This window comes from Eriocheir sinensis, chromosome 67 (assembly GCF_024679095.1).
Source record: "Eriocheir sinensis breed Jianghai 21 chromosome 67, ASM2467909v1, whole genome shotgun sequence".
Lineage (NCBI taxonomy): Eukaryota > Metazoa > Arthropoda > Malacostraca > Decapoda > Varunidae > Eriocheir > Eriocheir sinensis.
Window position 1 is genome coordinate 961,262 of NC_066575.1, and position 16,239 is coordinate 977,500.

At 43.4% G+C, this 16,239-nt stretch overlaps 1 protein-coding gene across 4 annotated transcripts in view; it reads right to left on the reverse strand.

Moving 5' to 3' along the window:
* Positions 1–16,239, reverse strand: part of LOC126987900 (beta-1 adrenergic receptor-like) — a 101,285-nt gene continuing 85,046 nt past the window's right edge. For all 4 annotated transcript variants that reach the window (XM_050845400.1, XM_050845399.1, XM_050845401.1 and 1 more), the window contains 2 exons: positions 7,287–7,438; positions 1–6,616 (listed from right to left, as the gene is read on the reverse strand). In XM_050845400.1, the coding sequence (XP_050701357.1) occupies positions 5,630–6,616; positions 7,287–7,438 (1,139 nt within the window). In that variant the 3' untranslated portion in view covers positions 1–5,629. The remainder of the gene's footprint in view (positions 6,617–7,286; positions 7,439–16,239) is intronic.

Below are 16,239 nucleotides of genomic sequence, written 5' to 3' on the forward strand. Positions count from 1 at the left end.
AGCGATGGGCAGAAGGGAAGGAGGCGAGAGAGGACACTATGTACATGATTGCATTGGCCATGAAAAGGTAACCACAGACTACAACCTTTGTGTGAGTGTCGGGGAGAAACAATGATTCCTGTTTCTTGGTCAGACGGGAGAAAGTGGAGGATTGGAGGAGGCGAAGTAGGCAGTGGCAAGGTGCGGGCGTGGTGTGGATGAGAAGGTGGGTGAGCGATTAGGTGGGTGAGTAGATGGACGCAAGGATTATATACTATAAGGATAGCTCACTAAGCTTTTGTTTTACCCACAATGCACCGCGGATGACGTCACACATGTAAACAAATGGTGCTCGGCGGCAAACTGGTTCGCTTCACAATGTTCTCACCGTAGCGTGCTCAGTGAAAATGGTGATTTGTTGTGTATATGGGTGTTACAGTGGCTCAGCTGAGGAAAGTCGTCAAGGTGTTAAGTTCATTAGGTTTCCTAGAGACAAACACACCTTGAAGAAGTGGATTTTAGCCTGCAAACGAAAAGATAAAGTGAAGGTGAAGTCTGCGCGGGTGAGGTGCAAACATTTTCCAAGAAAGTGATAACATTAAAGAAAAGCCAATAAAGCTCTATAGTGAAAGTTTGGTAAAGGTAAATTCATTTAGTTTAAAATTTGTGTAAATATTATACAATATATATGTATGTATAAAAAAAAAATTACTCATTATATGACTGGATTAGTTACCCATAAAAATTAAGTTATAGAAAACTAATGTTAATAAAAATTAAGAAAACATAAGCATCGATGGTAGACAGAACAATATTTCTGCAGCTTGTTTACCACGTTTCTCACATTATTTATATTGTTGTATACTATTAGCGAGCACAACAGCTGCCTAATTTAATTACTTATCCTTAGCAATCAAAAAAGCGCAAAGTCTGACCATGAATAAGAATAAATAAGGATTTTCTAGTACATTTTATACCGTGAGAGCAGGGTGAGAGTGAACCAGATGACATACTGCAGTCATGAGTTCATCGATGACGTTTCAGTGAGCTATCCTTATAGTATACAATCCTTGGGTGGACGGGTGGGTTAATGAGTGAGTGGATGAATCAAGGTAACATCCACGGTCCACTAACATCCACCTCAAAAATCCCAACCATATCCCTCATCCACCCGCTGTCATCCTTAACCTTCCCTTCCTCTACGGTAATAAATTCGATCCTATCATCATATACAAGTTCCCGTAATACAGACCCTAACACTCTTTTTTGTGTATGAGTTGTGAGCTGTTACAGTGTGTGTGTGTGTGTGTGTGTGTGTGTGTGTGTGTGTGTGTGTTCAAAGACGATCCATCACGGCTTATACATGGGGTGGTGTGTGAATTACATAACAAAAATAAGTATCTTCATTCATTCATTCACTTCTAGACACAGTTATTTAGCTTACATACTTTCTCCCTTTAGAGGAGTAAGGGTGAGGAGGAGAAAGATGATGATGAGGAGGAGGACGAGGACGAGAAGAAAAAAGATAGAAAGGATGTGGAAAAAAATAAGTGAGAGGTGAATAAAAAAGAACAACAAAAGAGAAACTTACAAACCCAAGGCGACAGATATGGAGGGGATACTTTCATGGATTCAAATCGATCACAACAGTTTATGAAATGACACAGTCATGCATCGCCAAGTCCACCATCATCACGTATTGGATTAGTGTTTTTGTACAAGGGCACGCAGAGGAGAAAAATGAAGACATCTTTTAAAAATACGACAACCTAAAAATAAAAAAGAAAATAACTTGGAGGGAAAAAGAGAGAACAGAGGAGGGGATTCTGAGAACGCTAAGAATACAAACAAGGACACAGTGATGGTGATAATGATGAGAACAAGGAACAAAGGAGAAGGAAGGAGAAGGTCTTTGGGCATATAACGAGATTACCTTCTTTTTAACGTAGGAGTCTATTCAGGAAGAGGAGGAGGAGGAGGAGGAGGAGGAGGAGGAGGAGGAGAATTGGCCGGAAAAGTGTAAAAGGACTAGGAAGAAAAGAGGCGTAGAGGCAAGAGGAGGAGGAGGAGGAGGAGGAGGAGGAGGAGGAGAAATGTCATTAAAAGAAGGCTAATTTTCTGAAGTTGTGTACGTACGTTAAGGAAGTTTCACACACACACACACACACACACACACACACACACACACACACACACACACAACCATATATAAGCAGTGATCGGAAAGCATGTGTACCATCATATTTCATACACAAACATACATACATACACACCTACACCTACAGAATACGTACACATAACATACCTCCACGGGAACGAAATCTAACTTACATACACACCCCGAAAAAAACGTACACATAAACGTACATACATACATACATACACGAGTGGCCCCCGTTTCTGAGGCAGGTAAGAGAAGGTTGAAATGCCGCTCTGTACGTACGCAACTATATAATATACTACTTGATACTTCTTCTTCATGTGTGTGTGTATATATATATATATGTATGTACAACGTTAAGTATATATTGGTATGTACAGGAATATAAATTACCGACTTCGATCTATGTATAATACGTAGGTACGAGGATTCACATTCATAAATTAACTTGTACGAGAAGAAGGGAATTGTTTATTTTTGTTACAGAGCGCGAGAATCGTGGATGAGGATGAGGAGGAGGAGGAGGAAGAAAAAAGAAGAAGAAAAAGAAGAAGAAGAAGAAGCAGAAGAGGAAACAAAAGAAGAAGAAGAAGAAGAAGAAGAAGAAGAAGAAGAAGAAGAAGAAGGAGACAAAAAGAAGAAGGAGAAGAAGAAGAAAACAACAAGAAAAAAAACAGAAGAAGAAAAAGAAGAAGAAGAAGCAGAAGAAAAAGCAAAAGAAGGAGGAGAAGGAGGAAGAGAAAGAGAAGAAGAAGGAGGAGGACGAGGAGGAGGAGGAGGAGGAGGAGGAGGTGGAAGACGACGATAACAAAGGAGATTAAGAAAATAAAAATGGAGAGAAGGAAGAAAACAAAAATGAAGGCGGACATAGCCATACCTTATCTCGTAAAACGGGGATGGAATAAAGGAAAGGAGAAAAAGGAAAGGGGAGGCCACGAAAACACAGCAATAAACTAAGAAACAAAAGAGGATCTGGAGTGTAAAAGAAAAATAAAGGGAATATATATATGCAAATAGAGACAGCCTCTGGGCGAAAACAAATGAAGGAGGGATAAATTAGCCGTTTGTTAGAAAAAATAAAATACTACGAACTGTAAACACAAGAGGAAGAATCTAAATAAAAGTGAAGGTCTCCGGCAGAATAAAAAAAGAGAGGTGGGGTGGGAAAAAGAGAGACAGAAGAGAGAGGGGAGGGAAGAGAAGGATGATAGGGAAGAGGGAACCAGAGGGGAAATGAGGCAATAGGTATGTGAATGGGTGAGTGGATGGCGAGAGGAGGGAAGGGAGGAGGGGAGAGAAGAGGGGAGAAAGTAGAGGGAGGGGAAGGAGAGGATGGCGAAAAGAGAGAAGCAAGTTAGGCAGAGGAAGGAGGGGAAGGAAAGAAGGGAAGAGAACGGGAAAGGGATAGAGTAAGGAAGAGAAAGAGAGGAAGGAGAGGACGATAGGAGGAAAAAGAGAATAGAGAGGAGAAAGTATAGAGAAGAGGAAGAGAAGGAGGAGTGGACAATAGGAGGAAAAAGAGGGGAATGGAAGTTGATAGGGAGGAAGCGGGAAGAGTGGATGGCAGGAAGTGGAGAAGAGGAAGGGAGGAGGGGAGATACTGGGAGGGGAGGAAAAAAGAAGGGGAGGAAAGTTTCAAGAATCCATGAAAAAGAAAAATGTCACGAGTACAATTTTTGGGAGGATCTTACTTTTTCCTATGAACTCACAACTTGGGGTCATCTAGTAGAGAGGTACACGGTAGCACTGACGTCATACAGGTGATAAACAAGGACTAAGGTGTGTGGTGTGTTGCTTCCCTAACCACGGCGGCCGCGCTACACCCTCCACGCGGCACGTTACAAAACACTCACGCAAACAAACAACATACTCAGGGAACCTCAGATTAGCTTACACTGATTTCCATTGTTAACATTAAAAATTTTCCTCGGTTAAGCTACGACTGATTTATACTTAGTGGGAGGAGGAGAAAGGAAGTCATTTACACTTATACTCACAATGAATTAGAGTATCTTTTGATGAATTTACAATATATACAAGTTACCTGTATATGACTTCACACAGCTGGTGGCTCTTCAAAAGTGTTGGGGAAAAGTCCCTATCATGGGGAACTGTGGGGGAAACTGGGGTGTGCGGGGAGGGAGAGGGAGGGGAGGGGAGGAGGCGATGATGCGTCCAAATGTCACTTTTGTAATGACACATGAAGGAGGAGGTTAGGGAGGATTGCTTGTCACCTCTCCTCCCACGACATCTCAGCTTTCCATGGAGTGTACCAGGGAGGGGAGGGTTTTTTTTTTGGGGGGGGGAACCTGAGATCCAACACGGGAACCGGCGCGGGAGGGACGACTAAATATGGTTTGTAAACAATGTGGAATGATATGGTTCGCCAGGAGCCCCGACGCCCCGTTCACTGCACCGCCAGGCCCTGTCCATCTCCGTCACTGCCTGTCTGTCTGTCTCTCCGTTACGTTCACATAAAGGCGAAAACCTTCAGCACTGCCTTCTGAGAGTTTTAAGTGCAGTATGGAACAACGAATATAATGTTTACCGTGTTGCTAAAAAATCCTTACGATAAACTGACGTGAATAAATTGACGAGGCAGTGGCTCATTTGTAATTTCACACACTCATGGTAAAAACTCCATGAGAAACTTTCAAATTTCGGATTTATCAAAATATTCCTTCAAAACGGCGACAAGAAGACAAGCGGAGTGGAAACGATCCGTGTCTTCGTGTATTTCTTCCTGCGGGTGACGGTGACGAGGAGTTCCCTCTCTGTGGGGAAGTTCCTGAGTCTCCTTAAGCCGAGCTGCTCCTTGAGCTTTGAGGAAGGGGAAGCCGCCGCCCGCTGCCTGCCTCTCCCGCCTCCCGTCACTAACTTAATCACGAACCTTCCTCCCAGCTCCGGGGACGCCACGTAACATCCTCATCGCCTCCAACAAAGTTATCTTGCAAGACTTATTTTGGCTCCGCGTCGTGACACACACACACACACACACACACACACACACACACACACACACACACACACAGGCGCCAAAGTCTTCGTCCTCACCCCTCTCTGTGCTCTGAGATCATCGTGAAAGTATCAGTCTGGTAAAAGTTTTGCTTATCATAATATCACTGGTTCACTGAGTCACTCACCTAATATTTGTTAATTACAGGTATGTTCAAGTAGCACGACAGCACAAGACATTTAAACACAAAGAGTATTACCCTGCACGAGGATCAGCCGCCAAGACGCCGCCACCTCTTCCGGGGATCAAGTTATAACAGTGTCACTGTTTGTGTCTCCCAAGGGCCGTGTAGCACTTGTCCCCTGGCGGAGAGAGGATCTTATGCACGACTCACGGCGCAGACCCACTTACTTTGTGCGCTAGACTCTAGTCTCGCTGAGGGGCGTTGGGTGAGGGTGAGGACGAGGGTGAGAGCGGGGGTTAGGACGAGGGAGAGTGGAAGGTCCGCGGGGAGGTCGGCGGGGGCTAGGCAGTCAGCACTCATGTTCTTCCTCCTGGTTGGGGGTGGTGAGAGCGTGCTGGTAGCTGGGGCTCTTGACGTAGGTTGACAGGGTGCGAATGGAGCAGGGTGTGGCCACTGCTGAGGGCGTGGGTCCACCCGCGTATGCCCCCGTCATGTTGTCTGACATGGAGTGGGATCGCACGTGACGGTGGTCGAAGTTGTAGTCACATCTGAGGATCTTGATGAAGGCGGCCTTGAAGGTGCGATTGAAGATGGTGTAGATGATGGGGTTGATAGTGGAGGAAACATAGCCCAGCCAAAGGCACACGTTGGCCAGATGGTCAGACACCTCGCACTCGGGGCAAGCGGCGAAGTAAATGTTGAGGGTGAAGAAAGGCGTCCAGCATATGACGAACGCGAAGAACACAAGACCGAGGACCTTGGAGGCCTTTTGCTCATTGGCCACGGCGTTGGCGGCCAGCGCATCCCTCTTCCTTGATGGGAGGAACCTCAAGTGCCAGGACGTTGTGCCCACCAGCTGTAGACGAAGAGCTTTCAGCTTGAAATTCCGGGTCTCCCGCGCTATGGATTCCGGCGTCTGCGTGGCCTGCTCACACTTGTGGATGTTGGAAAACTCGTAGTGCGCCGTATGGCCGTTGGCGTACGTTCCGCGGTAGGAAGGTCGCGGCGTGAAAGTAAAGGAGTGCGGCGGCGCCTGTGGTTTCCTACGGACTGACCTGTACCTGCCCATGGTCCGCGCCTTGCCTGCCGGGGCGTCGCAAGCGAATTTAGCCTTTTTACGCAGCAGGTGCACCGTTAGGGCGTAGCTGATCACCATTATCACCATGGGGATGTAGAAGGCGCAGAGTGAGCCGAAGATGAAGAAGGTCTGGTTGTTGATGGCGCACACGTAATCAGCCGGCATGATGTTGGTGCTGTCGATGATGCCAAGGACCGTGATCATGGAGGTGACCAGCATCGCCAGCAGCCACACCAGCACCACCTTCACGCCCACCGTCTGCAACACGCCACACCCTTCGTCACACACACGCACAACATATCAAACACTCTCAGCCCCAACAAGGGAGAGTGTATTCCTTTGACATCCCTTGGCATGCTAACAAACGTGTATTCCTTCGACTCAACAGATTCAAACAATTAATCAACTCACTTTCATGTCAAACTTTCACACATGCAAACTAAAACGGCAATCTCTAAACTTGAAACACTGTATCTTTGGACTCATGACTTTTACATGGAATAACATCAACAAATGCTTCGTTCCCTTGCTTACAGGGATGGAAATAAATAATGCTACCGTTACTAAGCCATGTGAAGGATATAATTCTGTGGCATTTACAAGGAAGGTATCAGATGCACATATGTTGTTCTGCTTTATTCATAAGGTAAAAAAAAATGCCCTCATTGACAAGGAGGACCAAGGACAGAAAAAAAAAGGAGTCGATTTAAAAAATAAAATCAATTTAAAAAAAAAGCAAAGAACCAATGAATGCAGTAAAAGAAAAAAAAAAAAGCGATGAGTTGCTGTGAATAAAAAGTAAAAAAAAAACTAACTAACAAAGGAATATTGATTTCTATAAAAAAAAAAGCAAATAAGGCCCCGTTTCCTGCAAGTTAAAATAAATTAAAAGAAAGCATCGAAAATAACGGAGACGTGCACGACTGACCTTCTTGCTGCTGCTCCTGGTCTTGAGGGGGTTGCGGATGCCGAGGTAGCGGCCCAGCGAGATGGTGCACATGTGCATGATGCTCGAGGTGCACGCCAGCACGTCGCACGTCACGTAGATGTTGCACCACACCAACCCGAACGGCCAGTACCCTGCAGGAGGACCAGAGTAAGGGTATCTGGACTGGAAACTCTATTGCCTTTATCGTTATCGGTTTCCCATCTGAACTAAGCCCATTATACAGACATATGATAAAAAATATATTATTACAGTTAAGTTTCTGAGGCGTCTTGATGCACTCCCCTTGAATGAATGTAAGCCGTCAGAGGAAGGATATAGGGCCGCTTTCACAGTCGTTTTGTTTGTTTTGATCGTTACCAATGGCGGCGATCGACGCTATAGTTTTCCACGTGAAACTGGCCGATGGGGTAGTGGCGGCTGCAGAGGAAGCGTGAGGTGTTGAGAGTGTGTGGTAAGGTGCAGGGCTAGTCTAACCCCGCAGCCGCCATTACCCCATAGGCCAGTTTCACGTGGAAAACTATAGCGTCGATCGCCGCCATTGGTAGCGATTAAAACAAACAAAGCTACTGTGAAAGCGGCCCATAGACATGCTGCACCTACAGAGACATAATGAAGACGGCAAAAGATATTCCGATTTAGCTTCAAGGCGTCCTGAAAATATGATGTGGGAAAGAAAAAAAATATTAGAAGGTAGGAGGTGAAAACTGTACGTCGTTTGAAGCAGGAACCCGAGTGGAAAGTAACTGTAAAAATGTTGTAGTTGTAGTGGTGGCTGTGAAGTGGATGGCTGAGTAGAATGTGGCATGGACAGGTGGATGAAAGGGATGCGTGCCAAAAAAAATGGATGGTATGTAGATAGATATGAGGGTTTGATGATTGGTTTTAAAAGTATTGCAGTGGTTGTGTAGTGACGGAGGCAATATTCCGTGAAGATGTGAGAGGAGGAATAAAGAATGAGGCAAATCGAAAAGGTAAGAAGGAGGTACAAAGGTGGGTTAAGGGGTGAGTGAGGCAGAAAGATGAAAAGAAGAAGAAAAAAAATACAAGAGACTGGAGAGCGAGGTGGCATACAAGGAGGTGGAATACATGAAGCCGCAAGATGGGAAGAAGAAAGCAAATGAAAGTGGAACAACGGAAACATAAGACTGCAGTGAGGAAATGAAAGTGGGAGTGGAGAGCGAAGTGGCCTGGGGGAATAAAAAAGCTGGCATACATGGAAACGCAGATAGAAGAAAGGAAGCAAAAGGCAGTGGAAAGAAACTGCTGAAGATGGAAGGATAGTGGAATGTAACGCCGGAAACAGGAGACTGGTGAGGAAATAAAAATGGGAGTGAGGAGCAAGGTGGATAGCAGAAAACAAAAGAAAACAGAAAGAAGGTAGAGGCGAAGTAAGAACAGTGGAATGGAACGAGGGAAACACGAGACTGGAGAAGAAAAAAAGGGTAAGAGAGCGAGGTGGGGAGGAAGAGTGAAACAGAAAAAAAGTTGGAATACATGGAAACGAAAAGTGGAAGAAGGAAGCAAAAGAAAGAGGAAAGAAACGAGTGTAGAAGTAGGAAGGGTTGAGTGGAACGAAAGAAACACGAGAGGAGAAAAGTCCTGAAAGTGAGAGAAAAAAAGTTGAAATTCGTACATGGAGACGCAATGTGGAAGGAAGGAAGCAAAAGAAAGTGTAAAGAAACTAGTGGCGAACAGTGGAATGGAACCGGAAACATGAGAGTGGAGAGAGAAAGAGTAGCGGCCAGGGAGAGTGGAAGATTAAAAAAAAGATGGAATACATGGAGGGCGCAAGGTGGAAGCAAGGGAGCAAAAGAAAGTGGAAAGAAACGAGTGGAGAGACAAGAATAGTGGAATGGAACTGGAAACATGAGTGGAGAAAGAGAGAGAAAAGGTGGAATACGGAGCAAGGTGGGAAGGAGCAAAAGAAAGCGGAGAGAATCGAGTGGAGAGACAAGAATAGTGGACTGGAACGACAGAAACATGAGACGGGAGGAAAAAAAGTGGAGAAATGATGGTGGAGGAGTGTTATTTGAGGCCACTGAGCTGGAGGGAAAATATTTTTGAGTGGCGAGGGAAACCGAGAGAAGCAGTAAATATTTTTGAGGGAGATCAGTGTGATTAAGTGACAACCTTCATCAACCCCTTACTTCCCTCTCCTTTCCAATTCCTCCCCCTTTCTTTTTCCATTCTTTTTTCCTTTCCCTCCTCTTCACGTTTTACCCAATGTTTTTTTTCTGATATTGAGTGACGTTCCCTTCTTCTTCTTCTCATTCTCCTTCTCCTTCTTTTCCTTTTCTTTCTTCTTCTTTTTCCTTCTTCTCGTCCTCCGCCTCCCGCAAGCCTCAGGGAAGGCCAATAAGGTGGGATTTGGCGCATAAAACCCGGATTACCACACCTCTCGCAGACGTTTTATTGGGGCGTGGGAAAACATTTCAAAGCACACAGAACTAGAGAACTATTTAAAATGAGTAATGATACTATCGTAATAACAGTTTTTTACTACTACTACTACTACTACTACTGCTACTACTACTAACTACTACTACTACTGTCATTGTAGATATAAGTGTTAACAATACTACGAGCCTGTAATCACATACGTAAAGTAATATTCATTCCAAGCAATTCTCAATAACTGTAAGAATGTGTATTTGCAAGAACGCGCTACAGTCAAATTAGATTTTCATTTTGACAAAAAAAGTAAAAAAAAACTGCAGACATACTCCTGAAGGGTAACATAGTAGAGATAAGCTGTTTCCCTCTGTACAACCGGAGAACCCCATTTTGGGTGTACCCCAATCCTTTGTAAGTGTAATTTTTACTATAAGTTCAGCATTGTTATCGTGCCTAGAAGGAGGAAAAATAGAGGTGAAGATACTGGAAATGGAGTTTTAATCGAGATCGTCTATGATTTTTGGCTGAAAATAATAGTTGTTGCATAAGCAAAGCCGAATAAGGCTTATGAGTTTGACCGTAAATCATATTTTATTTCATTTCATCACTAACTGCCACACGACTAATTCCTCGTTAAAAAAAAAAAACATGCAAATAACACTTCGGTTAATATCCATTATTCTTTATTACATGCAGTACAGGCTTTGATGCAGTATCTGTTCTATAAAGCATTCATCTTTTCCAGAAGTGAATGGAATGCCAGGTATTTATCACGCCATCAGCAATCATTAAGCGTTTCGGGTCCAGCAGCGCATAGTTCAAGTGAAGTGAAACTGTGAATGTCTTGGATTTAACTTATACGTTTCAAGTTATGGATGGCATCTTTCACATTTACAGTTTGAAGCCCGTTACAACTAAACGACTTAGTACGAAAGCCATGGCAAATACTTAGGATTTCATTCACTTCGAAGAGAAATAAGATTTAAAGAGATATAACATATCAAAACATCTACTTAGTCCGTTTTTACTTATTTAATTTTCATGTTATTTTAACGAGGACTTTATCACTTGAAAATTATTGGTGGATATCTAATCGCGAGAGAATATTTATATTTTCGGTCAAAATCTACTTTAATTCTCGGTCTTGCTTGAACAGAAAAAAAACTTATCTTTTTGGAGTAAAACACGATCTTGTGTGAAATTGCGTTTCCAATATTTTTTCTTCTAATTTTTTTTTTTCTTGTTTGATGCATCTTTTCGAAAAAAATGAACTAAATGTGGTAAAAGAACCATTCCCGAGGGGGAGGCGGTGAATTTCCTTGAAGTTGGAGGACGCACAGATCAGATGAAGGGGAGCTTTTTTGACCTTCGTTGGATAACTTTTTGTAACTTTTCAGACGTATTTGTGAAAAAAAAAAACTCGTTATTTTCTTGTGGACTGCTAGTAAGTGCAAATGTGTGTGTGTGTGTGTGTGTGTGTGTGTGTGTGTGTGTGCGCTTCCACAAGTCCCGTTCTGCTCACATAATTTCCCGCCACTCTCACCTGGTAGCCTTGCATGAGTCAAATTTCCTACCTGCCCAGGTGATCCCATGTCAGAAAGGATAAATAGATCAATTGACACAACAATAGTCATGTTCACCATATATTAAAAAAAAATCAGCCAATGTTTTTTATCCTCTCTGCCTATATGATCTGTATCTCTGCTTACTTATTATTAATCGTCCGGTTATAGCTTTATTAATGATTCGATTTTAACCTTTTCAAAATTCAGTAAATAAAGTATCTCACGTGTCTACTTCCTATTTTGTATTTTAACCTTCTGAAACGGAAGCAAATCAAACACAAACGGAACACACACACACACACACACACACACACACACACACACACACACACATTGTAGCTTTAAGCTCTAAACGAGGAGGGCGTTCGTGACCGCGAGTCCAGCAAGTAATCCGAACGTGAGTGAATGACATACAGTTGCAAAGAGCAGGGAATGAGGACGATCCGCGCTTGAGGGAGGGACAGACATACTATTTTTTAATCCTTTTCTCTTTTAATATTCCGCCGCGGAGACAGCGGCTTATAACAGTCGCGGAGGCAGCTCTCAAAGGGCTACGAGGCTGTCCTTGTGCAATATGCTAATGCAGATTACTTGTGTGTGTGTGTGTGTGTGTGTGTGTGTGTGTGTGTGTGTGTTGAAAGTGTAATGTTTTGAATGTTTTGCATCTCTCTCTCTCTCTCTCTCTCTCTCTCTCTCTCTCTCTCTCTCTCTCTCTCTCTCTCTCTCTCTCTCTCTCTCTCTCTCTCTCTCTCTCTCTCTCAGGCACCTTTGAACCTGACATTCTGAAGGTAAGTAAAGCGAAGTGAAATTAATCTTGGCCATCCCTCCGCAGGTGTGTGTGTGTGTGTGTGTGTGTGTGTGTGTGTGTGTGTGTGTGTGTGTGTGTGTGTGTGTGTGTGTGTGTGTGTGTGTGTGTGTGTGTGTGTGTGTGTGTGTGTGCACGCGCGCATCACCTTTGAACCGTTATTAATACACACGGACATCTGACAATCCAAGGGGAGACAATAAAGAAAGGGACCGGGATGGGGCGATACCAGGTGAGAAGGAGGATGGACAGGACAGGTGAGTACAGGTGTAGAGAACAAGTCGGTATTCAGGTCAGTGTTCTCAGACGCTTTGGATTCTCACAACAACTATTACCAGAGGCCAAAAAGAAGATTAATGGTGTTCTAATGAGTGTTTTCACGTTCATAGCATAGAGGAAAGGTTAAACTACCACGAAGGCCAGACAACTACCTCTGGATATGCCGAAAACTCATATGAAAGCCAAATATATGTTCTTATCACCCGGTGTGTTGAGACGAAGGGTGGAGGGGCGGTTTGATCGTGAAAATGTGTAACGGTTTATGATAGGCTTTTAATAAATGAAGCCATGCCAATAGGTGACAAATGGACCTGTAAGGGGAAAAGGAAAGGGCTTAGAAGGGAGCGAGTGGAAGGGAGGAAGATGGAGGAGAATAACGGAGAGGGAAATCGTCAAAGGGGGTAAGATGAGGCTTTGACAGGGATGACATCAAGGAGGAGGTGCAGAATGAAGAGGAGGGGAGAGGAGGGGAAGTGAGTAGACAATAGGTGCTTATAAAGGGAGGAATTGCACTGGCTGGTTGCAGTAATGGGAAAGGGGAAGGGAGGAGAGGATTGTAGTGTTGGGGAAAGTGTATAAGAGGATAGGGTGGGGAGGCCTTGTTGGTGGTAAAGGGAAAGAAAGTGTAGGGATGTAAGAAGTAGGGATGGAGAGATGTAGGGGATGGAAATGAAGATGAAGGGAACGAAGTTAGTGAGACAGAGATGGTTGCGGTGAAGAGGGAAATGTGAGGAATGGGAAGAATAATAGTACTAAAAGAGGACGGTAGAAGACGGAAGAAGAAATTGATGAGAAGTAGACGTTTGTGGTAATGAAAAAGTTATGCGGAAAGGGAAGAGAGATACGACTAAAAGATGCCGGTTAAGAGAAAATATATTGTGTGGTCGTGAGGGAGGGGAAGAGAGCAACAAAGTCTGATGGAGGAGAATAAGACTTAGTGATCGTTGTAGAGGAGAAATGCAGTAGGCAGCGATGGGTGAGGAAAGGGAGGGTGAATGTAAGGCGGGGAAGACGAAAGGAATAGGGTGATGGTGGGAGGCATGGTCTGATCACAGCCTCAAAGGACAGCTGATTGGATTGGGAGGGGAGGCCGAGGGCGCAGGAGGGCAGGGTGGGTAATAATCTAATCTGTTTCCTAGTTCCAAATTTACTCAACACATCTAGGCGAAGGGGTCCAGATAATGCTTTGTTCGCCTTGGTCAAGAGTACACTCGTCATCTCTGTGTGTGTATGTGTGTGGGGGGGGAGACTGTGAAGAGATAAATGAAAGTATGAAGACTGCATTTCAAGAATTACCTTCACAACTAACACCACAATGAAGATTCTCAACAACCCCAACCCTCAATTACAACGACTGCAGCAGGAACAATAGTAGCAGGAATGGGTGAGTAGTAGTAGTAGTAGTAGTAGTAGTAGTAGTAGTTGTAGTAGTAGTAGTACCAAGAACAGCCGCAACATCAGCAGTAACATCAACCCGCACTAATTAACGTTATCTTGCCCCGGCGACTGAGATAAGTTTCATGTCTTAATCTGCGTCACCACCTTAATTAACGTGCAGGCAACAGGTAGGCCATCGCGGCGCCAGGCGTTAGTCGCGTTGCCAAGGTGATCCCTCCGCTAAGTAACAGTGCCGGCTTGATGAATGGTGCTGATGTGCCCATTACTGACGCACTGCCGTTTACGACTTAGTGAGACTCTGTTTACTTCAGTTTTGATTTTGCTTTGATCTGAACTGTTATCACGCAAGGAAGAGACGAAAAACAACAAATAAAACGTGGGGATTTGTAAATAGGTCAGTAAGTTAGGAGTTGTTAGTAATAATAGAAGTAAAATAACAACTTGACATTATTATCATTATTATTATTATTTTTTTTATTATTATTATTATTATTATTATTATGCGCAGTAGTAGTAGTAGAAGTAGTAGTAATAGCAATAGTAGTAGTAGTAGTAGTAGTAGTAGTAAGTAGTAATTGCAGTAGTAATTGTTGCTATTGTTATTGATATTGTTTTTTATTGAAACTTTCTTTGTCTATTGTTTTCTGAAAGTGCATGACATGACGATAACCCACAATACAGACGAGTTAATGAGCATGTCTTGTTATTTATTTATTTTCGTTATTTATTTTTATTTATTTTTACTTTACTTTTTTATTTGTTATTCATTTTTGTTATTTGTTTTTATTTATTTTTACTTGTTATTTATTTATTTATTTTTGTTATTTATTTATTTTATTTCAGTCCTGTTTTCAGCGACATCAAATTCGATATATACATTTTTACTTTTTGTTGCTTTCCCGGTGGTGTGGGAATCGTCGAGTCATTCACCCCGACACCCGCCGACGCACGCTTGCCAATTCTCCGCTGTCCCTCCCTCTTCCTCCACCACATCCCCTCCCCCCCCCCCCCACACCTTATCACCAGTCCTGCCTCATTCATTTCGTGCCTCGCCTCTAACAACCCTCCTCCCTCAGTCCCCCTCTTCTACACGCTCCTTCTGCCTCCCCAACTATCTTATTTCCATCCTCTTCTTTCCTGTTACAACCCCCACCTCCCTTCAGTCCTCCTCCTTTACCTCTCTCATCTACTCCGTCCTCCTCCTCCTCCTAAAATTCTCCTCTGCTCCTCGCCCACGTGCCACTCAGGACTCCCTCCACCTCCTCCCTTTTCCCACCTTTAACATCTATACCTGCCCCCCCCTTCCCTCATTACCCCTTCCCACCCTCCACCTCCGCACGTGAAGCTCCCTGGCAATGCAATCAGCAAAATAACATGATTAGAGGACGAAAAAAGAAAAAAAAGAAAACGGATCCTCTGAAATTGACGAGTAAGTTCTGACGTCTCTCTCTCTCTCTCTCTCATCTTCCTTTTACCTTCTTCCCTTCCCATCTATACATCAAAATCCTTTCCCTCGTGTTAACATCATAATATCTCACTCCCTCGGTATCACTTTCAACTCTTTGCCCTTCCCGTGTTTTTAGTCTTTCCCTTCCTCCATTTCCCGCTCCCTCCTCGCTCGTCTCTGAGGCTGCCAGGAGTGGGCGTCGAGGGTCTCAGATCAATCATCCCATCCCGAGTAATCTGCTTATTAGGTCAAAACAAAGGGATGAAAGGAAGGAAAAATCTGGCTTCGGGAAATCTGACTTTTTTTCTTCTGTACGAATATAAATGGATAAATAAAGATAATCAATAAATAAGTCATCAGATAAATAAAGATAAATTAATAAAGGGATGAATATATATATAAAAGAAAAAAAAAACTAATGGAGAAATAGGCAGACTGAGACCAGAGAAAATAAATGTAATGGAAAAATAGGCAGAAAAAGATAAAAGAAAGTGATACATAAGTAAGGATATGCATTTTATCCCGTTTCCTAATCATTTTTGACCCTCTTTCGGCCACCTCTTTGGATTCTTTTTAGGAGCAGCGAGTAGCGGGCTTTTTTTTAATATTGTTTCCTTTTTTTGTGCCCTTGAGCTGTCTCCTTTGTTGTAAAAAAATAATATTAAAATAACAAATAAATAAAAAAAAAACCGCTCAATGAACAACTAGATAAATATTACGTTCTAGAGAAAATAAGGCAAGATTTAGCCCTCTGGTGAATTACTCATCCGACAAACATTTCACGTTCCATTAATATTAAAAAAAGACCATTAACATAATCATTATCTCAATTAAAATCACGATAATTACTACAACCTCCACCTGAGGAAATCATTATCACATCATCAAGGCCATTAGCACGCCCACCACCACCACTTCCACGACCACCACCTCCATCATCATCACCAACATCACTATCACCCACAACACCGCTATCCCTATCATAACCACCATCACCACCAGCATCGTCCACACCACCAGCATTACCACCCCCTCTCAACACCA